Source organism: Neophocaena asiaeorientalis, unplaced genomic scaffold (genome assembly GCF_003031525.2).
Source record: "Neophocaena asiaeorientalis asiaeorientalis breed wild unplaced genomic scaffold, Neophocaena_asiaeorientalis_V1.1 scaffold59, whole genome shotgun sequence".
In the NCBI taxonomy this organism is placed as follows: Eukaryota; Metazoa; Chordata; class Mammalia; order Artiodactyla; family Phocoenidae; genus Neophocaena; species Neophocaena asiaeorientalis.
In genome coordinates, this window is record NW_020174268.1 from 12,925,755 (window position 1) to 12,951,564 (window position 25,810).

Below are 25,810 nucleotides of genomic sequence, written 5' to 3' on the forward strand. Positions count from 1 at the left end.
TTAAGACCTTTGCGGAATGTGGTAATACCACCTTGGTCCCTTCCCCATTTGGAGTACTCTATCAGCCTCTCAGGCTTTTCCTTTTATTTACTGAAGACTTAGAAGATGCTCACAATCTTCCTTTCCATCCCAAATACTGGAATTATCTTGGGTAATTCAACATTAAGTGTCACATGCAAGATTCCATCCTTTCAGTTTATTGACCTCCTCATTACTATGATTTTCAACTCAACTCCGCTTGACTATTTTCATGACCACATTCTAGATTTGTTAACCTTTTATTGATGTATTTCATAAGTCTTAAATTCAAACATCCTAGGGCTTCCCAAGTTCAGTTCATCAACTCTTGTTTTCTTGACTCCATTATTTTCTGTGTTTCAATCCCCTTCTTTCTTTACTTCTCTTCCTTAACTATCCTAGATTGTCTATCACTTACCACTCTATCACTTCAACCATTTTCTTACTTGTATCTTAATATTCCTGCTCCTTTGCCTTGATGAAACTACCCAGCAATATACAACCCTGGAAGAATCCATATTCTAACCATTTTCAGTGCTTGGAAGAAGAAAGCATATAGATGTACTGCTGACATAGGAGAGATAAAATTTGTTGGGGATTGGAAATATATATTTTGGCCATGTCTAAGATCTCACAGTGTTAATGAGCTCACAATTAGTAGATTGTTTAGTCTAACCCAGTACCTACTAATATCTTGGCAACACAACTTGTAACAACAACTTTCATTGACTATAGAGCACACTCCTCATTTAAATCTTGACATTTTAAACTACTTGAAAATTGTTGGAAAAATTTTCTTTTTTTCCCTTCTGAGTACTTCATAATCTTTATTAGAGAACAGTATATTTAGTACATATACATAAGGACTTAAAAAACTGTATAATTAAAAAAAATACATCTAGTAAAAATTAATTCACTTATATGTATTAGTTGTAGGGAAATCCAATTTTGTTCCGATATACCTGTGTTGGCATGGATATAACTGAGATAATCTGACTTGTTACTTAACTTTTAAACAATAAATAAATAATATGATTGCAATTCTCTATATTAAAAATATAATATAGTTTGTTAAATATTAGTATTCACAGCTCAAGAATCATCTATAAATATGGGGCCTTTAAGTTTTTAAAAATTTATTAACTTAGGTACAGTAAAATTCAGTCTTTTGGGTGTACAGTTCTATAAATTTTGACAAAAGCATAGAATCGTGAAACCACTACCACAATCAAGATACAGAATAGTTTAATTATCGCCCCCCAAAGCTCCCTCACGTTAGCCCTTTCTAGTCAAATCCTCCCCCCACTGTTAACCCCTGGAAACCACCAATGTGTTTTATTTGCCTAAGGTTTTGCTTTTTCCAGAATGTATCAATGGAATTAAACAATGTGTTCTGCCTTCTTTTATTCAGCAGAAAGCATCTGAGATGCCTTCAGATTGCTGCATTATCAACAGTCCATTCCTTACCAATGCCGAGTAGCATTCCAGAATATGGATGTGCCACAGGTCCTTATCCATTCATCAGCTGAAGAACACCTGGGCTGTTTTCAATTGTTGGCAATTATTAATAGAGCTGCTATAAACATTCATGTACATGTTTCTGTGTGAATGTAAATCTTCATTTCTCTTGGGGTAAATACTTAGGAGTAGGCGGATTGCTGTGTCATATGGTAAGTGTACGTTAAACTGTATAAGAAACCGCCAAACCACTTTCCAAAGATTCTGGACCTTTTATATCTCCACCAGCAATGTATGAGAGCTCCAGTTGCTTCACATCTTTGCCAGCTCTTGCAGTACCAGGTTTTTGTTTTGTTTTAATTTTATTCATTCTAATGGTAGTGGTATATGATTGTTGTTTTAATTTTAATTTCCTTAAGAGCTGGGGATATTGAGTATCTTTCCATATGCTTATGCCATCTGTATACTGTCTGTGGTGAAGTGTCTGTTCAAATGTTTGCTCGCTTTTTTATTGCAACGTTAGTCTTCTTAATAAGTTCTGAAAGTCCTTTATACATACACATATATACCTATATATGTGTGTGTGTATATATATATATATATTTGTAAGTCCTTTGTATAATTTTATACTTGTATAAATATAGATACTTATACCTGTATACTTTTATAAGTCCTTTGTAAGATGTGTGACTTGCAAATACTTTTTCCAGTCTGTGTATTTTTTAAATTTCAGATATTACATTAAAATTTTTTATTTTTATTTACTTACTTTTTATTCAGATATATTTTTCATTTTCATCTGGTTCTTTTTTATACTTTCTATTACTCTGCTGAGATCTTCTATCATTCCATTCATTTAAATAATATTTACCTTTACTTCATGAAAGATGGTCATAACAGCTATTTTTAAATCTTTATCTGATAGTTCCAACCTCTGGGAATTGGAATTGGTATCTGTTAACTGTCTTTCCTTAAGAAACGTCAAGATTTTCCTGGTTCTTTGTATATTAAATAACTTTGAATTGCATCCTGCTAATCTCCTATGGAGAACGTCTGTCTGTCTGTTTTTGTTTTTCCGGCCAATCAACCCTCTTAGGTTCAGACTGCAGGTGATATCTTGACCTCTGTGGGTAGAAGTTCCAGTGTTAATTCGGTTCGGGTCTTGAACTCGTAAAACATTAAAAATATTTTCTAAAACCTCAGAGGTTTGAGTCTTATTCCTGTTTAAGTTCTCTTTATTTCATTATTCCAACTGATAATATTTATAACTAATAACTAGTAATTAATTTCATCATTGGAATGACCATGGGCTTTAGGGTTAGGCAGATCTAGATTCAAATCCTGTCCCTACTATTTAGCTATGTAACACTGGGAAAGCTATTCAACTTCTCTTTGAGACACATTTCTTAGCTGCAAAATGGGAAAAATAATATCTATCTTACAGTGTTGTTAGAATGAAAATAACGCATTAGATGCAAAGTAACAGCAAAGTTACTGCCGATACATAGCTGCACTAAATAAATATGAGTTTCTACCAACATCCTAATGAAAACAAAATCTCAATAGTAATGCTTATATGAAAATGCACACTAAAAATTGTGACCGTGTGTATGTGCGCGTGTGTTGTGTGGGTATTTTTTTACTCAAGGGCCTAGTACATCCTCATTTTTTGTTTTTAATCTGTTTGGCTGAGTCACACAGCGTGTGGGATCTTAGTTCCCAACCAGGGATCGAACCCATGCCCCCTGCGATGGAAGCACAGAGTCTTAACCACTGGACCAACAGGGAAGTTCTGACAATCTCCTGATTTTAATTTAAGTTGTTATGGCTTATGAAGTATTTTTCCCCCCCAGTTTTATTGAGATATATCAATAACTGACAAACAGCACTGTGTAAGTTCAAGGTGTATGGCATAATTATTTGACTTGCATATATTATATTTTTGATTTTGTTTTGTTTTGTTTTGCGGTACGCGGGCCTCTCACTGTTGTGGCCTCTCCCGTTGCGGAGCACAGGCTCCGGACGCGCAGGCTCAGCGGCCATGGCTCACGGGCCCAGCCGCTCCGCGGCATGTGGGATCTTCCCAGACCGGGGCACGAACCCGCGTCCCCTGCATCGGCAGGCGGACTCTCAACCACTGCGCCACCAGGGAAGCCTGACTTACATATATCATGAAATGGTACCACAATGAGTTAACATGCATCATCTTAGATACAAAAAGCAAAAAAAAGAAAATGGAAAAAAAAGTTTTTCTTTTCCTTGTGACAAGAGCTCCTAGGATCTACTCTCTTAACTGTCCCATATACCACACAGCAGTCTTAACATAGTCATCATATTGTACATTACATTCCTAGTACTTATTTATCTTATAACTGGAAGTTTGTACTTTTTGACTGCCTTCATCCAATTCCCTCTGCCCTCAAACCCTGTTTCTGGTAACCACAAGTCTGATCTCTTTCTCTATGAATTTGTTTTTTTTCTTTTTTTTCTGGGTTCACATACAAATGAGATCAAACAGTATTTGTGTTTCGCTGTCTGACTTATTTCACTCAGCATAGTATTAGGTCCATCCACATTATTGCAAATGGCAGGATTTCCTTGTTTTGTAATGTCTGAATAATAGTCCATTGTATATGTGTATACCACAACTTCTTTGTCCATTCATCCACTGATGGACACTTAGGTTGTTTCCACGTCTTGACAATTGTAAATAGTACTGCTATGAACATGGTGGTGCAAATATCTCTTAAACATAGTATTTTTGTTTCCTCCAGATATATTCCCAGAAGTGGAATTGCTGGATCATATGATAGTTCTATTTTTAATTTTTTTAGCAACCTCCATAGCATTTTCCATAGTGACTGCACCAATTTACATTGCCACCAGCATTGAACAAGGTTTCTCTTTTCTACCTGTCCTCTCCAGCATTTGTTATCTCTTATCATTTTGATGATAGCCATTCAGACAGATGTGAGGTGATACATCATTGTGGCTTTGATTTGCATTTCCCTAATGATTAGTGATGCTGAGCACATTTTCATGTACCTGTTAACCATTTGTATATCTTCTTTGGAAAAATGTCTATTCAGGTCCTTTGCCCATTTTAAAATTTGCATTATGTAGTTTAAGACATAGGAAGTATGATCCAAAAGCATAAAATAAATAAGGGAAAACTGTTTGTAAATACTAAGTATTATGTAACAGAATTAATTCTTGAATATGCATTTTTAAAAAGCTATCAGGGCTTCCCTGGTGGCGCAGTGGTTGAGTCTGCCTGCCAATGCAGGGGACACGGGTTCGTGCCCCACACGCTCTAGTTTTTCCTCAGAGAAGAAATATAGATCAATAACATATTAATTCAAAAGCTAAAATATGTTAGAGCCAGCAGCATCATTGAGTCAAAAGATAAAATTAAAAAGAATTGTATGTTAAAATTAAGCATTTTTTTGTAAAACAGGAAGTAGAACATGATAGAGATGAAATTCCTTCAGATTTAACATATATTTAAGAACAAGGGTGTAAATATAAGTACTATTCAATCCCTCCACTTAGGAAGCTACAAGTCTATTGGAAGAGACAGGCACATCACATTGCTATAAAATATTAAGTGATATATTATAGATAATTGCAATACAGACAATAACAACAAAATATGAGGAGGCAGGCTTAGGAAAGATAGAGAACCCAGGAAATGCTATAGCAAGGGCGACATGTGAACTCGGCTATAAACTGGGTGACCGTACTTGCCTATTTCTTCCAGCATATGTCTTCATAAAGCAGCCAGACTAATCTTTCTAAACATAAATCAGATCATGTTACTCTTCCACTCAAAACCCTTCACTGTGTTCCATGCCACTTAGGATAAAGTCACAAATCCTTAACATGATCTACAAGGCTTTAAATCATCTGGCTCATATGTTCTCCAGACTCATCTCAAGCCACTATCCCCATTGCTCACTAAGCTCTAGGCATAGTAGCCCCCTTTCTGTTCACTTTATTATTTCTACACTCTGAGTCTTTGTAATATTTCTCTCCTTAATGTTCTACACCCTACCCTTTGCTGACGATCCCCTTCTCATCCCTTCAGCACTCAGCTTAAACCGACCTTCTTCAAAAGTCTTCCCTGAATCCCTAATCTAAAATAAAGATCCTCTGCTATACTCTCTCTTTCACAGTACCCTATATTTTCTTTCCTAGCATTTGCCAAAGTTTGTCATTAGCATCTTTTATCTCTATAATTATTTGTTTAGCATCAGCCTCTTCTACTAGACTATACTTTAGTTATGTTAGGGCAGGGAACAAGTCAGTTTTGCTCACCACTATCCTATCACATATAGGAGCTAAAGAGCTATCTGTTCATTAAATGAATAAAATAAATAAATTATAACTGTATATTTCAAGTTAGAGGGTGACTAAGTGGCATGGGAAACTACTTTAAAAGACTCTTTGTAAGGAGAAGAACAAAGCTGGAGGACTAATGCTACTTGACTTCAAGAACTACTATAAAGCTACAGTAACCAGGACAATGTGGTATGGGTGAAAGAACAGATAAATAGGTCAATGGAACAGAACAGAGAGCCCAGAAATAGACTCCTATAAATATAGTTAACTGATCTTTGACAAAGGAGCAAAGGCAATACAACAGAGCAAAGACAGTCTTTTTAACAAATGGTTTTGGTACGACTGGACATCCACATGCAAAAAAATAAATCGAGACACAGATGTTACACCCTTCACAAAACTTAACTCAAAATGAATCACTGAGCTAAATGTAAAATGCAACTCCTAGAGATAACATAGGAGAAAATCTAGAACACTGAAGATATAATCCATGAAAGAAATAACAGATAAGCTGGACTGCATTAAAATTGAAAGCTTCTGCTCTACAAAAGACACTGTAAAGAGAATGAAGAGACAAGTCACAGTTTGGGAGAAAATATGTGCAAAAGACACATGACATAAAGCAGGGGTCCCCAACCCCCAGGCTGTGGACCAGTATTGGTCTGCGGCCTGTTAGGAACGGGATCGCACAGCAGGAGATGAGCGGTGGGCAAGTGAGAAAGCTTCATCTGCAGCTCCCCGTCACTCGCATCACTGCCTGAACCATCCCCCCCCCCGAACGACACTGGTCCCTGGTGCCACAAAGGTTGGGGACTGCTGACATAAAGGACTATTAAAGAAAACTTAAAACTCAACAATAAGAAAACCACCAATCTGGTTAAAAAATGGACCAAAGACCTTAACAGACACCTTACCAAAGAAGATATACAGATGATATAAGCATAGCAAATATATTCCACATTGTGGGAAATGTAAATTAAAACAACTAGATACCACAACACACCTACGAGAATGCCCCAAATCTGGAACCCCAATAACAGCAAATGTTGGTGAGGATGTAGAACAACAGCAACTCTCATTCACTGCTGGTGGGAATGCAAAACCTTGCAGCCACCTTGAAGACAGTTTGGTGGTTTGTCATAAAATAAACATACTCTTACCATATAAGCCAGCAGTTGCGCTCCTTGGTATCTACCCAAAGGAGTTGAAAACTTATGTCCACACAGAAACCTGCATATGGATGTTTACAGCAGCTTTGTTCGTTACTGCCAAAATGTGGAAGCAACCAAGAAGCCTCTCAGTAGGTGAATGGATAAACTGTGATACATCCAGACACCAGCATATTATGCAGCACTAAAAGAAATGAGCTAACAAGCCATGAAGAAACTGGCACATGACTACGTGAAAGAAACTAATCTGAAGGGGATACATACTATATGACTCCAACTATATGACATTCTGGCAAAGGTAAACTATGGAGACAATAAAAAGATCAGTGATTGCCAGGGATGGGGTGAGAGGAAAGATGAATACGCAGAGCAAAGAGGATTTTTAGGACAGTGAAACTACCCTGTATGATATTATAATGATGGATATATGTCATCAGACATTTGTCTAAATCCACAGAATATACAAAACCAAGAGTGAACCTTAAGATGGACTATGAACTTTGAGTGATTACACTTTTGGGTGATTATGATTCATCCCTAACGAACCGTTCCGGTGGGAGACATTGATGGGGGGAAACTTCGCATGTATGGGGGAGGGGGTATATGGGAAATCTCTGTACCTTTCACTCAATTTTGTTTTTTTTTTTTTTTTGGTACACGGGCCTCTCACTGTTGTGGCCTCTCCCGTTACGGAGCACAGGCTCTGAACGCACAGGCTCAGCAGCCATGGCTCACGGGCCCAGCCGCTCTGCGGCATGTGGGATCTTCCCGGACCGGGGCACGAACCCGTGTCCCCTGCATCGGCAGGCTGACTCTCAACCACTGTGCCACCAGGGAAGCCCTCAATTTTGTTTTAATCCTAAAGCTACTCTAAAAAAATTAAGTCTTTTAAGAAAAGGCTCTTTGTAAAGAGCTGCCGAACATAAAAAGTGACTAACAAATACGAGACATCTACTACGTGCCATACATTGTGCTAAGCATTTTGCACATAACATTTCATTTTACCATTAAAATAACCCAATGAAGTAGGAACTGTTCATCCTGTTTTCTAGATGAGGTTGAGCGGTCATTTCATGCAGGGGTAAGTACTTTTTGTCATTTAATAAAATTATTCCATTTAAAATAAAAAAGTGTCACAGACAATAGACTAAGTTGTTTTTCCATTCCATTACCAGTAGCATCACTGTATCAAAGGATATATACCAAGCGTTCATTTATTAATTTATTCAACAAACATTTATTTAGCACCTGCTGTGCATCAGGCATTATTCTAGGTGCTAGGGATAACACTGTGGACAGAAGAGATAAAAATCCCTTCCATTACAGAGCTTGCATTCTAGTGGTAAACCAAACAACACAACTGCTAAATAAGTAAAATATACGGTATGTTAGTAATAAAATTTTGAAAAAGGAAAAATAAAGCAGAGGAATGTAGTACTAAATATTTGGAGGAAGAAGGAGAATTTTAGACAGGGTGGCTACAGAAGACTTTTTTGAGAAAGTACATTTGAATTAAAGCTGGAACAAAGCAGGAGAGCTAGCTAGCCACATGGGTTTTTTGTAAGAAAGCATTCCAAACAGAGCAAGCATATCCTGCAAACTTGAAGAACAGCAGGAAGCTACAGTGACTGACAAAAAGTACAAGGGGAGAGTAGTAGGAGAAGCAGGTCAAAGAGCTAATGAGGCCAGATGACAGTACCTTCCCTCCCCATGGCTCGCTCCATTGCAGCCATACTGGCCTCTGACTACTTTATGCACAGGCCAAGCACTTCCTTCTTTTGTATGCTGTTCTCTCTGCTTGAAATGCTCAGACAGCTCTTTGTTCAAATGGTTCCTCATCAGAATGGACTTCTCTGACCATTCTACATTTCTTTGTCCTTGCAGGTTTTTTCTTTCAGTGACATGGGAAGTCTCTGGAGTAGCACTGTCCAGTAGAATTTTGTGCAATGATAGAAATGTTCTGTGGTGTCTAATATGGGAACCACGAGACATACGCAGCTATTGAGTACTTGGATGTGGTTAGTGCAGCTATGGCACTAAATTTTAAATTAAATTAATTTTTTTATTAAGTAAATTTGTATAGCCACATCTGACTAGTGGTTACCTTCTTGCACAGTATAATTCTGGAGGTTCCTGAGCAGAGGAGCAAAGGGTTCTACATTTTAGTAAGAATCACCCACACTGCTATGCTGAGAATGGACTTTAGGAGGACAAGGGCAGAAGCAGGAAGACTGTTGAAAGTAATGCTGCAATAAGTCAAGTGAGAAATGATGGTGTCGTGGACCAAGGCGATACCAAAGATAATGGTGAAAAGCAGTCAAATGCTAGATTTTTTTTACGGCAGAATCAGTAAGATTTGCTGAAGGGCTCAATATGGGAGGTGTGAAGAGTAGTTAAGGATAAGAGCAACAGTTATGGCCTGGGCAACTGCAAGACTGGGGTTCTCTATGTCTAAGAAGGAGATGATTGCAAGAGGAACTGGTTTGGGAGAAAATCTCAGGAGCTCAGTTCTATCATCGTTAGTGTGAGATGACAACTAGATATCTGAATGGAAGATACCAAGTAGGAAGATATACATGTCTGGACATAAGGGAGAGAGACCTGGAGAATTTGGGAGTTACTAACATATTGGTATTTTTTTAAGCCATGAGACTAGATAAAATTGCCTAGAGAGTGAATAAGACAAAAAGGAGAAGCAGTCCAACAACTGAGCCTTATTAAGTAAATACTAAGAAAGATTAGAGTTCAGTGTCCCACTTAGTAAAGGATGATAATAGACAGATTGTGTGTTTTTCAGTTAATCAGCACTGGGAGTTAATGTGCAGAAAAGGACAAAGGATACCTGTTCTTCTGAGGGGTCCTGTTGCCAGTCTTCCCGTCTATCTAATGAGCTACCATAAAGGGAAAGCTGAGCAGAGGATGCATTCGACACGTTACCACATGGCTGTCACTACGGAAGTCTCTGTCCTTTAGCTGTATTTTAATTATCTGGTGAAATATTAAAACCAAACCATGTACAGCTTTATACATTTAAGGTAATATCCTATATTATACCAGTTGAATTATTAGCAATATAATGTTATAGTCCTCACTGTATATAACTGAGTAGATAAATCCAATTCGGATGACACAAAAAGAGAGACAAGGTCTATAGCTAGGGCAAAATGCTCGTGCTATTGTACTGTCTTAAGGTTAAATTCTGCGTCAACTTCGCTAGGCTATGTGCTCAGCTGTTTCATCAAATACTAGTCTAGATGTCGCTGTGAAGGTATTTTGTAGATGTGATTAACATCTATAATCAGTTGACTTTAAGTAAAGGATATTATTCTCAATAATGTGGGTGAGGCTCATCTAATCAGTTGAAGGTCTTCAGAGAAAAGACTGAGGCTTCTTGGAGAAGAAGGATTTCTGCCCCAAGAAAGAAATCCTGCCTACGCTTCCAGCCTGCCAGCCCACCCTACAGATTTCAGACTTGCCAGGTTCCATAAGCATGTGAGCCAATTCTTTAAAATAAATCTATATATATCTATTCCCATATCCATATTCATATCCATAGCTATATCTTATCTATATCTATGTCTGACATATATCTTATTGGTTCTTTTCTGTTTCTCTGGAGAACCCTGATTGACACACTCTGCTTCTATTTGTACAAGTTGTGTGATACTATCTAAGTTTCACTTAACCTCTAAAATCTTCAATTTCTTCATTGTAATATGAAAAAAAATTTCAGTATCAACCTTAATAGAGATGTTCTGAATGTTAAACAAAATAACCCATGTAATGTTCTTAGTATGGTGCCTAGCACACAATAAATATTTAATAAATGTTAGATGTGGTGGTATTGCTATTATTATAAGAAACAAATATTGAGTGTTCACTATTTTTTTTTTTTTTTTGCGATACGCGGGCCTCTCACTGCTGTGGCCTCTCCCATCGTGGAGCACAGGCTCTGGACGCGCAGGCTCAGCGGCCATGGCTCATGGGATCCGCCGCTCCGCGGCATGTGGGATCCTCCCGGACCGGGGCACGAACCCGTGTCCCTTGCATCGGCAAGCAGACTCTCAACCACTGCGCCACCAGAAAAGCCCCCACTACTTTTTTTAAACATCTTTATTGGAGTATAATTGCTTTACAATGGTGTGTTAGTTCCTGCTGTATCACAAAGTGAATCAGCTATACATATACATATAATCCCCATATTCCCTTCCTCTTGCATCTCCCTCCAACTCTCCCTATCCCACCCCTCTAGGTGATCACAAAGCACTGAGCTGATCTCCCTGTGCTATGCAGCAGCTTCCCAACAGCTCTCTATCTTACATTTGGTAGTGTATATATGTTCATGTCACTCTCTCACTTCGTCCCAGCTTACCCTTCCCTCTCTCCATGTCCTGAAGTCCATCGTTCTCTACGTCTGCATCTTTATTCCTGTCCTGCCCCTAGGTTCTTGAGAACCTTTTTTTTTTTAAGATTCCATATATATGTGTTAGCATACGGTATTTGTTTTTCTCTTTCTGATTTACTTCACTCTGTATGACAGACTCTAGGTCCATCCACCTCACTACAAATAACTCAATTTTGTTTCTTCATCTGTCATTGGACACATAGGTTGCTTCCATGTCCTGGCTATTGTAAATAGTGCTGCAATGAACATTGTGGTACATAACTCTTTTTGAATTATGCTTTTCTCCAGGTATATGCCCAGTAATGGGATTGCTGGGTCATGGGGTAGTTCTATTTTTAGTTTTTTAAGGAGAGTGTTAACTATTTTTAAAGACATTATGTTATAATTTTACTTTAAATTCAAATAATAAAGTTTTCTTAAATCTATCTTATACTTGAGACCCCAGGACAGTCTGTCAAATACTATCCTGGCCATATTCTAGATGTTCTTCTCTAACTAACAGAATCACTTCTACCAGAATTTTTCTTAGTGTCTTGTCCACATTTACCCAATCCCTAAACTCTGCCAGACAGAGACTTAATAAAAACAGTCAATGAGATAAGATAAAATGAAGACATACAAATGAAGAACATTAGCAATCTAAATATAGTGACCTGCTTCACTACTATGTTTCTAGAAGGCACTGTGCAGAGGACAACAAAACAAAACGAAACAATTTTATGCTCACAAAACTTCAGGAAGAAAAACACTTGTAATGCAAAAACAACCAATTTTGGTTTTGTTTCTATTATAATACCATAAATACCCTAATTTGAGATGAAACCTTTCCTAAGAAAGACTCCATAGAGAAATATAGAAGAAAAATTTTTAAAAGAATGTATTACTTCTCCATAGTGAATGCTTAATTATTACTTGTGCATAAAAAAATTAAGAATGATATAAATTTAATAATTTGAAGAGTTGGCTCTAAAAGATTAAAAACAAGTCACTTCTTACAACTAACACCCATGTTATATATGAGAGATGGTAGTCTAAAATACTTGCCTAAACAAATTTTGTATTATGTTACATATTATTATGAATTAGAAAAAATTTCCACTAGATTACTTTTAAAAGTTTAGATTTTCTTTTAAACCATTCTCAAGAGTCATTACTAAAGATTTCAGGAGAAAAATTAAGCCATTTTTTACACTTTAAAACCATATTTTGTAAGGAACTTTTAAGTTTATAGTTTTTTTTTTTACTTATAACTACTATAATTAACCTATGAGTTACTGTTTACTTGTAGTTTTTTATAACTCACCTATGAGAAACTGCTCCCCAAGCACCATGCTTATTTGTGAGAATGTTAAGGATCTTCTGTTTCAGCTGATTTGCAGTCACGTGGTCCCTATGTTTCGCAGCACTAATGAGATGGTCACACATCTTTTCTTCCTCTCTTCTATCAGCAGCGTATTGGGCACACTGCGACTACAAAGAAATACAAACAGTGCATGATAATAAACCACTACCGTGTGTAAGAAAGAAATGATACTTAACCTTGAGTTATAGGGTAATAATTACCGATTCAATTTAAAAAACTCAGATAATGTAATCTTTTGAAAGTTTATTCTAAAATATACACACACACACACATATATAATCACCTTTCAAACTGGTAAAAATATGTTCTTTCTTCGTGTTTATACATAAAGTATATGTAAAGTAATTTGAATATTATTAAGTAATATAATCAAGTAATTAATGACTTTTAAGGTTCCTTCCAATTCTGAAATTCTGATTTTAACATATTCCAAAAATAAGCATTTTAAAAACAAAATGATTTATTAAAAATGTAAACCTACTTATTATTTTAACCTATATAGTATATACCTCACTTAAAATAAGAGTTACGTTCCTGATAATTATATATAGATCAAAAACTTGCCACTTAATATATAGTGTTCCACTTTGTAAATGGCAATGTGGTGTAGAAGAGAAAGCAGTAGTTTAGGAATTTAGACCTGGATTTAATTTCACACTTTATGCGAATTCTGTTTTTTTCACTGTATTAAGTTTTACATTTGTAAAATGAAGGGCTAAAACAACATTTTCTCTACAGTGTCTCCTAGCTCTAGAATCTAATGTATTCAAAGTTTCTCATGATAACTACTACCTTAATCTTATCTTCCCTAATAATCAGTTGTCCTGTCAGCTATCTGTATTCAAGTTCATTGGTATTAGCAACACAGGTAATCAATCTCATTGTGTATCAAAAAGGCTCAATACAGGGCTTCCCTGATGGCGCAGTGGTTGAGAGTCCGCCTGCCGATGCAGGAGACACGGGTTTGTGCCCCGGTCCGGGAAGATCCCACATGTCACGGAGCGGCTGGGTCCGTGAGTCATGGCCGCCTGAGCCTGTGCGTCCGGAGCCTGTGCTCCGCAACGGGAGAGGCCACAACAGCGAGAGGCCCACGTACCGCAAAAAAAAAAAAGGCTCAATACAAACATGAACATGAATATCTCTTTAACCATAAGTTTGATTTGTTTTGTATAATAATTTTTGTATAGGGTAGAGTGACTGCAGATTTTAACATTATCATGTATGTAATACAAGTCATATAACTACAAAAAAAGTTTTGTACATCTAAAAAAATACATATAATGAGTTCACATTCATCATTACAAAGTAAAAATCTTTCATGTAAGGTATCTGAACATATTCCTTTCAATTATCTATTGATAGAGACTACTACCACAAGTCATCTCTTCCAGAGAAATAACCCTACAGTAACCTAAGAAGGATTAATTCATTTTCCAATTTATCTTTTTGTACAGGGAATCACCAATTAGTACAATGATCTGCCTCCATAATGAGGTTAATATTTCATTAGCTCTTTGGAGAGTAAAATTAAATTTTCATTTTTCTTCCTTAACAATTACAGTGGTTAACCAAAAAAAATTAACTGTGAAGTACCCATCTCAAATTAAATACATTTTTTCTCTTAATTACAGGCCTATATGAGAGATACAGAAATTCCTCAAAAAGTCCTAGTATAAAACATTATGACTTTTACAAAATCTTTTACAATTTAAAAGTGATATAAGTTTGGTAAACCACACACACACAAACGTACACGTAATCAATTCATTTACTAATACAGCTTTAACCTAAAAAGAACAAATCGAAACATCTCGGTTAAAAAACAATGCACATTCGTTAAGTAACAATGACAATACTCTCAAAATTAGGTTTACATTAGTAATTTATTTTATGTGTACACAATCTAAAAACGCTGAGTCTTCATATCCCCTTCATAGCCTCTACACCTCTCTTAGCCATGCATCATCAACAAGAGTGATCTCATTCATCCCCGAGGGGGTAAAAACTGGTATTAGGGTTGCGTGAAAAAAAACTTACTCTTTTAATGTATAAAGCACAGATGCATATACGGTACACAAACAGATATGCAGCATATTGATGATAATACAATAAATCAAGGTGGGGGCTGATTAGGATGACAACTATTTAACAATTTTCCTTGTGGGGAGCAACAAAGAAAAAGGTCGAGAAACACCTCCCTTAGCTTAACATCACCTTGGTTAAATATATGTTAGAGCTTGTAACTAATATCTAGCTGCTTGAAAATCTATTTTAAATGCTTTCACATGACAAATATTGATCTGCTTATATTCCCACAAAATATCCTGATTTTCTTAGTAGATATATGATCAACTCAAAACTGATTCTGCAGGGAATTCAGTTAATAATCTAAGCCTTATTTACTAACAGAAGTCAAAAGTTAATTGAATATTCTTATTTTGTCTAGAGTTCTGACATATCTTATACCTAAACATATTATATTCAAAGAACTCAATCTTTTCTTGTCATCCAAATTACAGCATGATACCCAATGTTATAAATATCAGATGCTATTTACGGTTGAAGCGATACAAAACTTCATTTTGACAAACACTTGTCAATGGACTTTTACCAGAGTTTAAAATGTTTGTTTGTTTTTTGCAAAATAAGGTTGTGTAATCCCACATGACAAGTGTGTGCTGTCTCATCTGACAAATAAAGCAGAGGTTATGGGTTTTAAAGTGACAACAGCTATTTTTCTGCCTCATGTTTTTGTTTTTTTTTTTTTGCTGTACGTGGGCCTCTCACTGTTGTGGCCTCTTCCGTCGCGGAGCACAGGCTCCGGACGTGCAGGCTCAGCGTACATGGCTCACGGGCCCAGCCACTCCACGGCATGTGGGATCTTCCCGGACCGGGGCACGAGCCCACGTCCCCTGCATCGACCGGCAGACTCTCAACCACTGCACCACCAGGGAAGCCCCCTGCCTCATGCTTTTTACCTAGGTAGGTCAGAGATCACTAGACCTAGGACATCAACTTGCATGGCTAAGAGAGCTGCTTTACTGAGATAAAAACCTCATCAAAACTGAAACCGTGGGCTCTGGCTTCCAGCCACACCACACTTGTTCGCGTGTCGTATTAGGAGAATAAATTGGTGGAGTTATATATTATTTTCAAGACCACTGAAGTCCAACCTAAGCCAAACACTAGGTCACCTCAATATTTCTGAAACCAATGTTATTGAATTAGGACGATACAAATAATGTCAAATAATTATTGACATGCTAGGAATATAAGAATAATGTTCTTAAAAAACTATTAGTATGTAATATATAGTGCTGGAACATCCTTTAGTTTTTGCATACAAAATAGAAATGACAGCTATTTGTTCTTTACTCAAATGATAGTTAATTGTACTTATGAGGATTTTTCAACTATTACATTTCCATATATAGATCGATACATACAGATCTACATTTATATCATATATAATGGCATTGCTTCATTTGTCACTAAAATATAATTATAAATATAAAATATGAACTAAAATAATCTTTGCCCACTCTAAATAAAGATAGATACATTATTAAATAATAAATTACTGAATGGTAAAACTGTTTCTCCATATAACCATTGTAACACCCATATCTAATGGTGTGTAAACTATGCTGAAAAATTACTAAAGGAATTGCATTATAAAATTGTATTTGCCTTTAAGAATAAGTCAGAACAACTCCAGTCCACCAACTGGTTAGGAACAGGGCAGGACGGGTCTCTTCATGTTGTAAATGAGGTAAAAAGAAATAAGTGCCCTGTATTTGACATTTACTAAAGCTTTTAAAAACTACTGAAATGACTTCAGTGAAATTCTTCTCTTAAAAAAAAAAAAAAACCTTATGTAAGGTTACCATTGGTGACAACTCACTTATAACAGAAAAGCAGAATTTAACTCAATCCCCAAACCTTACCTCGAACTCTGCATGTTTATGTACATCCTCAGCTCTCTGTCTATTCAAAATAAACTCAGCTTCATTTGCAACACGAACTATATGGTCCTTCATAGCATGGCATAGCAATCTGAAAAGAAAAACACCTTTGGAATTATTATTCTTAATAGCTTTGTTTAATCCAATTTTTTTCAATAACCAAATTTCAGTATTGCAAGTATTAACTATGCATAAATTTTAGATAAAGCTAAATAATATAATTAAGAAATACGCTATTATATTTTTACAGCAATGCCTCTTAAATATAGTGTGCCTTGTGAACAAATGATTCAGTTAATTCAATTAAGTTATTTGATGCACTAAAAACCAAGGATTTTTGACACTTTTTTAAATGGCTAGAACAACAAAATTCACTGCCATGGAAGCAAATTTTCACACAAAACTGGATGACCATATGTTAGGAAATCTATAGACTGGATTCTTTCTTTAATTAATACAGACAATAGGACTGACACCTAAAATTCACTTAAATGCTCAGATTCTTAATTCTAAGATGGAACTACCTTGAAATGAGTTCCAAGCAGCACTCAATTCAAGATAGTTCTCAGTAGAAATCTTTCCAAAATCCATGTGTGTTCTGACACAGATTTTGTTACTCCACGATGAGATTTTGGTTAAATTATGACTGTCACTCTAGGACCAGCGGGAACTTCCTGGCAGTATCACGGAAGCACCACTAAAATCTTGCATAGCAGGAGGACAGGTAGACAGATCACTTGGAAACATGTAGCTGTATTCTCTTCAATCACATAAGAGGGAAACAGGCACATTCCAATGGGAATATGGTCTAGTCTTCAGCATGAAAGTTAACGACAACATAAATTATTCAAAGACACAACGGTTAGGGAAATCTGCTAGAAACCACAATAGTTGGGGAAAAAAGGCTCAAACTCCTATGTAAATAATGTTGGAGGGCAAACAATCATATGGATAGTCTTAAATTTAATCACTGAGGCAGCTGGAAAAATAAAAGAAGTTAAAGAAAGACTAAACTCCAAATATTAACTTTTGATGACATCATTGGTCTATATCTTATAGATAGTCTTCAAAAGTGAAAAGAGATGTGAGAGATTAGAGTATTTCATTCAATGGCTTTGTCTAGTGCATGAAGGCTGAAGAAAGCCAGGAAAAAATCTAATATGTGCAAATTAGTGCAGATTACATTTAAATAGATTAACAGAAGACAGCTGGAAAGGAGGGACTCAGTGTCTGGCTGGTTAATAGGTACTATTCTCAGGAACAGAACAAGTGGATGGGCAAAGCCAATAGGCATGGTGGCAGAGGAGGGGGTGGAGTGGGGGAGACTCATGCCTCAGACACACCAGAGAAATTGCATCAATTGTCCAAAAGTCTGTCCTCCTACCTCTGACCCTTATGAGTCATATAGCAACTAATATATGATGTTTTATTTCCATGCATCTTCTTATCTGACTTATTGTCATTCTGGGTGACCTCATTAGCCACATGGGAAACCATTCACCACAGTACCTCACAATTCTCTGACCTTTTAACGGGGAACCAAAAATCCCTAAATCTAAGATTCCTTTAGAATCTTCAATTCTACCTCACTTCAGGAAATCACCTCACTGGCCATAATCAGCTTCACATCGTAAATCTTTATACCAACAATCTACTCTCTGGTCACAATCTCCTAGCCTAAGTGCTTTCTCTCCCCTTCACTCGTCCCTCTCTGGCCCCGGGCAAAAATAAGCTCACTTCCAACTTCCACTTCTTTGGTCCCTCTCTTCTCTTAGTCCTTCAACCACTGCTCAGATTTATCTCCTTCCCCCCCAAGGAAGGATCCCCCCCAGTCCACACTTTAACCATTCTCTTTCCAGCACCTTCACTCAATTCCTGATCTGCCTGCTGTAATTGCTCAGGAAATACATAATCCTAGGTGAAGACGTGGGTCTCCCTCCTCATTCCTACATCTGGACCTCTGAGGAAACTTGAGTTGACTTTTCTAAAATAATTTTGTTAAGTGTGTATTCCTTGTCATGTGTGGTCACTGAAGTCTCTGTTTCATTATGTTAGTGTCAGCTAATGATTAGACAGAGATTTCTTTAAATGCCTGAATCCAAAAAAATCTCCCAGAATTTCTCAAGCAGCCGTGTGTGTGTTTGGACAGCCCTTGAACACTCAGCCAGGCAGGTTTCAACTCTACCTTTGCATTTACTTCCTGCTTCCATAGAGTCCCAGCATCAGCAAAAGATGAGAGTTTGGGGCCTTCTCAGGTCTTTCCAGAGCATGAACACAACCTTAAGCGTGTGCAGGGCCTTTTACATTTCCAGCAATATGTCAGAGCTTTTCAAAGCCCTTGTGTACATTTCACTCCCCAGCTGCTCCTCCCAAGCTTTTTGGTGTGTCTATCATTTGCCTCAACTGTTAATCTATCACCTCAGGCAGCTGACGTGCCTATCACCTCAGGCAGTGGCAGTGAGGTCTAAGATATTAGCCTATAAATGTCTTCAACAAATGCCCTCAGGAAATCAGTTTGTTTGTTTGTTTTTTCACTCCGGGCCACTTCCAGGTTAGGTAAAATAAAACAAATCTTTTAAGCCATTCTTCCAGGGAGTCACCAGACAGATCAGAACAAGTAAGTGATTTACATTCTTTGCTAATGAGGTCTATTATGCTCCCTCTGGTACAGTGCTTATAATGTGTGCTGCATTTTTATGGCTTCCTTTGAAATGGGGAGCAAAGGTTGGGACCGGAGTGAGTTAAAATGTCACAAAATTACTCTATCGTCACACCCACCAATAATTTTTGAAAATATTTTTGTTGCATATACAATTATTGAGAATTTTTTTTTCACACATTGAAAGTATTATGTTACTTTCTTCTAGCTTTCTTTGTTGCTGTTATTCTTTCTTTCTTTCTTTGTTTTTGGCTGCGTTGGGTCTTTGTTGCTGTGCGCAGGCTTCTCTAGTTGTGGCAAGCAGGGGCTACTCTTCACTGCAGTGGGCGGGCTTCTCATTGCTGTGGCTTCTCTTGCTGCAGAGCCCAGGCTTAAGGCATGCAAGCTTCAGTAGTTGCAGCACACGGGCTCAGCAGTTGTGGCTCACGGGCTCTAGAGCGCAGGTTCAGTAGTTGTGGCACATGGGCTTAGTTGCTCCGCGGTATGTGGGACCCTCCCAGACCAGGGCTAGAACCCATGTCCCCTGCATTGGCAGGCAGATTCTTAACCACTGTGCCACCAGGGAAGTCCCTGTTGCTGTTATTCTAATTTTCCCTTTTGGTAGATGATCAGTTCTTTCTTTCTGGGTGCTTTTGTCTCTTCATTTTGGGCATTGTCCAGTTTCAGTACCATGTATCTAGCATGGGTTTCTTTTTATTTAGCCTACTTGAGGTCCATTGTGACTTCTGTGTCACTGTATTCTTATTTTCAATCAGTTCTTAAAAATTCACAACAATCATCTTTTAAAATATTCCATCTCCCCTACTCTGTATTTTTTTCCTTTTTCAATTCTGATGATTTGTAAACTAAACTTTCTTAGTTTACCTCCATACCTCTTAACATCACTTCATTTTTCATTTCTTTCTCTTTCTGCATTCTGGGAAAAATTTCAAAATGTATGTTCCAAGTCACTGGTTCCCTTTATCTTTGTCTAATCTGAAGAATCATTAATACATGGAGTTTTTTCCAAATTGTATTTTTAAATTCTATAATTTTTGATTTTCCAAATCTTCCTCTTCATTTTGATGGTCTCTTCGTATTCATTCAATTTTGTGCTATTTTATTTCCTGTATTTCACAATTCTAATCTTGGTAGTCCCTGGGGATCTAAATTTTTTGTTTTCTTCCTTGTTGATTCTCATACATAGTGGCTTTCATTCTCATATATTTAGTACTCTTTGACTGTTACCTCATTTCTGGTCTTAATCAGGAGTCCAACAGACCTAACTTGGATAAGTATTTGCTTTTATTTCTCTTGATACCAAGGAGAGCCCACTAGAACCATGTCAGCCTCTCTTAAGGATCTTGGCTTAGCATGAAAGTTTCAGGCAAGGTTCTATACTTAATTCCTGGCTAAAGATTTAAAATCCTAACAGCATTGCTGTTTTAGGCATATGTCCCCAGGGCATTCCTACTCCTTGAGACACCAATTTATAGGGGGGGAGATGTGGCCCTGGAGAAGCCTAAACCATGCCTAAACCATTTATAAGATGCATGTTGCCTCAAAGAGTATATCCTAAGTAGGACGTGAATGTTCTGTAGCAGAAGATAACCTCAGATCACTGAGTTACCCATACAGCTTTCTTCACTTTTCAATCTGCTGAAATGTGACTTTAAGATCATCCTACACTAAATTAATCACCAGTCTTGTCAATTTTACCTCCATAATATACTTTAATGTTTGTTCATTACTTTAACATTGTTTTAATTCAAGCCTTAATCATCTCTCATCCAATTACAATAGCCTCCTAATTTATCTGCATCCCTCAAATCTTCCATCCTTCTGATACATTTTTCGCTTTGCCATTACTGTTATTTACACTTAAATTTCTTCAATGGCTACTTTTTTGCACAGGCTCCAGACGCGCAGGCTCAGTGGCCATGGCTCACGGGCCCAGCCGCTCCACGGCATGTGGGATCTTCCTGGACTGGGGCGCGAACCCATGTCCCCTGCACCAGCAGGCGGACTCTCAACCACTGTGCCATCAGGGAAGCCCTCAATGGCTACTTTTAATAGACAGGATAATAGCCAAACATTATATATAGATATCAGTCTACTTCTGTAACCTTATCTACTGCCTTTTTAGCATACTTTTTCTATGTTCTAGAAAAACCTTCCTAGTTCTTTTAATGACTCATGCTATTTCAGGATTTCTATATCTGCCATTTCTTCTTCCTGTAATTCTTGTCATTCCCTCCTCTCAATACGAGTAAGAGATCTCCCAATTTCTCAAATGTTCTGGGCGTTATAATATTTATCACACTGTCTTATGGATTTTTTCCCCTCTCTTTTCCTTTTAATAAGTCTCTCTCTCTTAGAATGTGAAGTTCGTTAAATGAGGTACAATCACTATTTATCTCTGTTTCCACCATGATCTGCATTTACATGTCATGAAATATGGACTCACCAATAACATATGACTAAATGGAAAGATGACTGAATGAATACATGAGCAGGTTATGTGGGAAGGGGGGGCAAAGAAGAAACAGAACTTTAATGATTAAGGCAGATTAACACTATAAAATTCTATGATACATTTAGCACATAAAAAAGAGGTAAATAAAAATATCAGATAACTTGGGAATTACGGAACATTTTCTTCCTCAGAGTATCTGTACAAGACAGGAAGTAAATGAAGTGGTCTTCATCTTCTACTGTAAGTTTATTTTTCAAAGGAAATAGAAAAAGAAAACAATTTGTTCAATTATATTCATTCCTGTCCTAAAACAGAGTTGTCATGGATACAGGAAAGAAGTCAGGAGACAAAACAAAGTATTCTCTTCCAAATGGGACAGATATCATTGTAGCAAGTTCTGATTTCCTAGGAAGTTTCTAATTGTATGCAGTTTGTTATAATTTAAATTGCTTGTCATCGACCTGAAACCCTGAGATCCTGAATTTTAAATATAAATAATTCCTGTAATTTGACTGAAAGAAAAAAAATGTCAATAGGAAAGGCAATATGAGAGGTCAGACAAATTAGTCTTTCATCATCTCTAGATGAGCGAGGGGACAGAAGGCAGAACTAGTTTATATTTAAGTTCTGTCTCTTCTTAGTGTTATAAACTTGGACAAATAAATTTTCCTTGTGTCTGAGCTTTAGTTTTCTGATTAGAAAATGGGTGTGCACTGTCTCAGATATCCTATAAACTGGAAGAAACAGTGCATGCCCAAGCTGTAAGATTACAGCTTAAATTTTAGATCCTGATTTATTTAGTCAAGAAAACAGACGCTGATTGGAAGTAAAGGGGCCACACAGTGTAGGAGCAGATGTAATACCTCAGTGTCACTTCCTCCGGCCTCAAAACCTTAAAAGAATTAGGCATAGAGTTTCTAGTGACACTGCAAGGAAGAGGCTGGCTGTATCAGCAAATTTCAATTTCTTCCTGTGCTAGAGTTGTTTAATAGACTATTTAAAAATCTGGAAACATTTATAATTTTTTTAATATTAATAATATAGAGCTCAGAAAAAGAGTAATATATAGAGCTCAAAGACAGATTATAACTTTTAACATAGAATTATGCCCATATTTGCTTTATTAGATAATAAAGAACATAAAAGCATTTTCTGTTGTTTTAAATCTTAATTTTCACAAAAAAAGCTAGGGTTGATTTTTTTTTTTTTTTCTTTTTTTGATCCCACGCAGTGTGCCTATACTTGTTTCGGTTCTGTCTCCTAAAAGAAGCCTTCCCCAATCATTACTGTCCACTGAAATAGGTCCTTCTTCTTAAGTCAATGCAATTTTTATATCAATTTTTTGCACTTAGTTATATACTGTCTATGACACTTTGAACTGTTTAATTTTTTGTGCATGTAAAACCTAACTTCTCAATTACAAATTACTTTGAGATGAAGACCAGATGTAAAATGTATTTGTATCATTGCTAAAAGTATATAATGAGTATTCTATACGTATTCAGTTTTGCTTTGTTTTTCTGTATATATTATAATTATTTACATAGGTGTTAAGAACTTCAGGAATACCTGTACAGGTATTACACTACTTTTGGTAATTAGAAAATAACAACTTTTTCTTAATCCTTGTCCAGCTTGGACTGTGACTCTTCATAACAGCCATGTTATAAAATTAAGTATTCTGTTTTTTCACATGTTCGTCTGTACACAGCAACTGAGAGAGATAAATTGTCTGTGTGTTCTCATTTTACGAACATGGAAACTAATCCGCCTATAATCAATGCTTCAATTCCCTGGGCACCTTGGGAAGAGTTCCTAGACTAAAACTAATGGCTCAGCCCATGACCGTACTCTGGCTTGCTCATTCTATTCTTTTACCTCTCACCTTTAGTGTATCCTTGGACTGACCACACACACTATATCTTTATGGCAGCATTGACTCTCCTGTAACCAGGTAGTTCACTTCTCCCTGTGTCTGTTTTTTAAACAACATACCAGCCACAAATGCAAAGGCCAACTCTAGTCTCCTCTGTTACCAAGTGATCCTGGTTGTGTCAGAATGGGCACAGAAACTAAATCGAAGTTTTCTAATAAAGACGTATCATTTGAATCTAGGCTGGCATTTGCTTGCAATATGTAAGCTAAGGACAACAACAAAAACAAAACTTTATGTCTCTAAGAAATAAGAAACAGGAAGAAATATGGCACAGAAATGATTATGCCAAAAACAGGGTACCTTTCCCTTTTTTGTTTTTTTTAATACAAAGAACTATAAGTGTTTTATGAAATATTACTTAACTCTCACCAAAGCTAAAATAATAGTGCCTGGAAGGAAAGTATATTTAAAGTTGTTCTCAGAAGGAAAAAAAAACTCAATATATATACATATGCAGATATATCTTAAACATGGTTAAAAATGCAATTCAAATAAAATACATGATTACTAATTTTGAAATACTTTTACTTGAAATCTAGCCATTATTAAATGGGATTTGTTTCTCTTAGTTTCAGGTAAATATATTATTTATCACCAATGTCTAAAGTTAAGTCTATAAATTAGCAATACTGTTTAAGATCTATACAATTAATTTTGTAAATGCACAGATTTTTTTTTACCTCGTTTGCAAACCTCAATATGTTTAATAACTTACTACATGTGTAAAATGAATAACATAGTAGTATGAAAAAAGAATAAATTAGGTACTACATGAAAAAATATAGAGGAACTTCTGTTTTCCAGGAGTTTCCAGGATTTCTTGGTTCAACTTTAAATCAGATTCTCAACTCCAAGAAAAAAGTTTCTTACAGTGTTAAAAGGTGCTTTTTTTTTTTAACACAGTTTTTGCCAAATCAAGGACATGAAACAAACTCAAGCAAACCAAAGCTTATTGGTTTAATTACTGAATAGCATTTGTTAAATTAACGAGGATATTCAAATTTGGGCCATATAATCACTAAGTAATTAAACTTGAATACGATGTGCTTCTCTGCTTCAAAACATAAGAAATGCAAGGTTACATATTTTTCCTTATTTTAAAGAACAAAACAAAAAATTGGAATCTTGTGAATCATAGGTCAAATTCAGTGCTAAACAAGAATACATTCCAGCTTGTTATGAATATTCATTAATTATATCCTATAGGCTTCCAAAAGAGTGATAGAGGTTTATTTTAGGCAAATGATTAATTTATTTCAAAAGATCACTCAAGTTCTATAATTTGGAAGTCTTTCTTATTTGCTTTATAGTTCAATTCATATTTTAATAATTTAAAATCCAATTATTATTGCCAAGATATTATAGGCAATTTTACATCCCATTAACCTTGCTTTGTTTTAATTATAAAGATCCTTTGTTAGATTCCTTTAAATGATCCAGTTTATAATGTCAGCCTGTCCTAGGGAGTACTTTAATTCAGCTGCACATTCATCAACTGTTTTTGTCGTTAATTGTAGACAACTGCACAATTGCTTTCTCCGGCTATGATTGATGAATTATATTCACGAATGTAGCTGTTAAGTAGGATAAACATTTATAACAATTTCCACTTAAAGATTTTTATCTTCATTCCCACAAGGAAAATTAAAGACATATTCTAACAACCAAGAGAAAATACTTTGTATGTTTCATTTTACACTATCAGAAAAAGTTAAGAAACATGTTGTATGTCCATGCAAATGGGATAAAAGTGCATATAAAGAATCTAATTTGTGCCTAGTATAGAGTCGGCATCAACAAATAGAAGCCAGATAAACTGAGTAATGTGTCTTTACTGTAACTACATCCGAACTATCTCAATATGATTTTTTTTTTAATCTGGAACTCCCAGTTCAAATTTATGAAAGAGAAAGGTCTAAATTGAAAGGAAATGGACCAAACTAAAGATAGGAGTCAGCAAAATTCTGAATATATACTATATGTAGTAAGAAAAACTAACAAAATAACCTTCTTTTTTTTTTTTTTTTTTTTTTTTTTTTTA

At 36.2% G+C, this 25,810-nt stretch overlaps 1 protein-coding gene across 2 annotated transcripts in view; it reads right to left on the reverse strand.

The window, feature by feature from the left end:
• NBEA (neurobeachin) overlaps positions 1-25,810 on the reverse strand; it is a 609,882-nt gene that overhangs the window by 281,658 nt on the left and 302,414 nt on the right. For both annotated transcript variants that reach the window (XM_024755508.1, XM_024755505.1), the window contains 2 exons: positions 16,702-16,810; positions 12,695-12,861 (listed from right to left, as the gene is read on the reverse strand). In XM_024755508.1, coding sequence (XP_024611276.1) covers positions 12,695-12,861; positions 16,702-16,810 — 276 coding nt within the window. The remainder of the gene's footprint in view (positions 1-12,694; positions 12,862-16,701; positions 16,811-25,810) is intronic.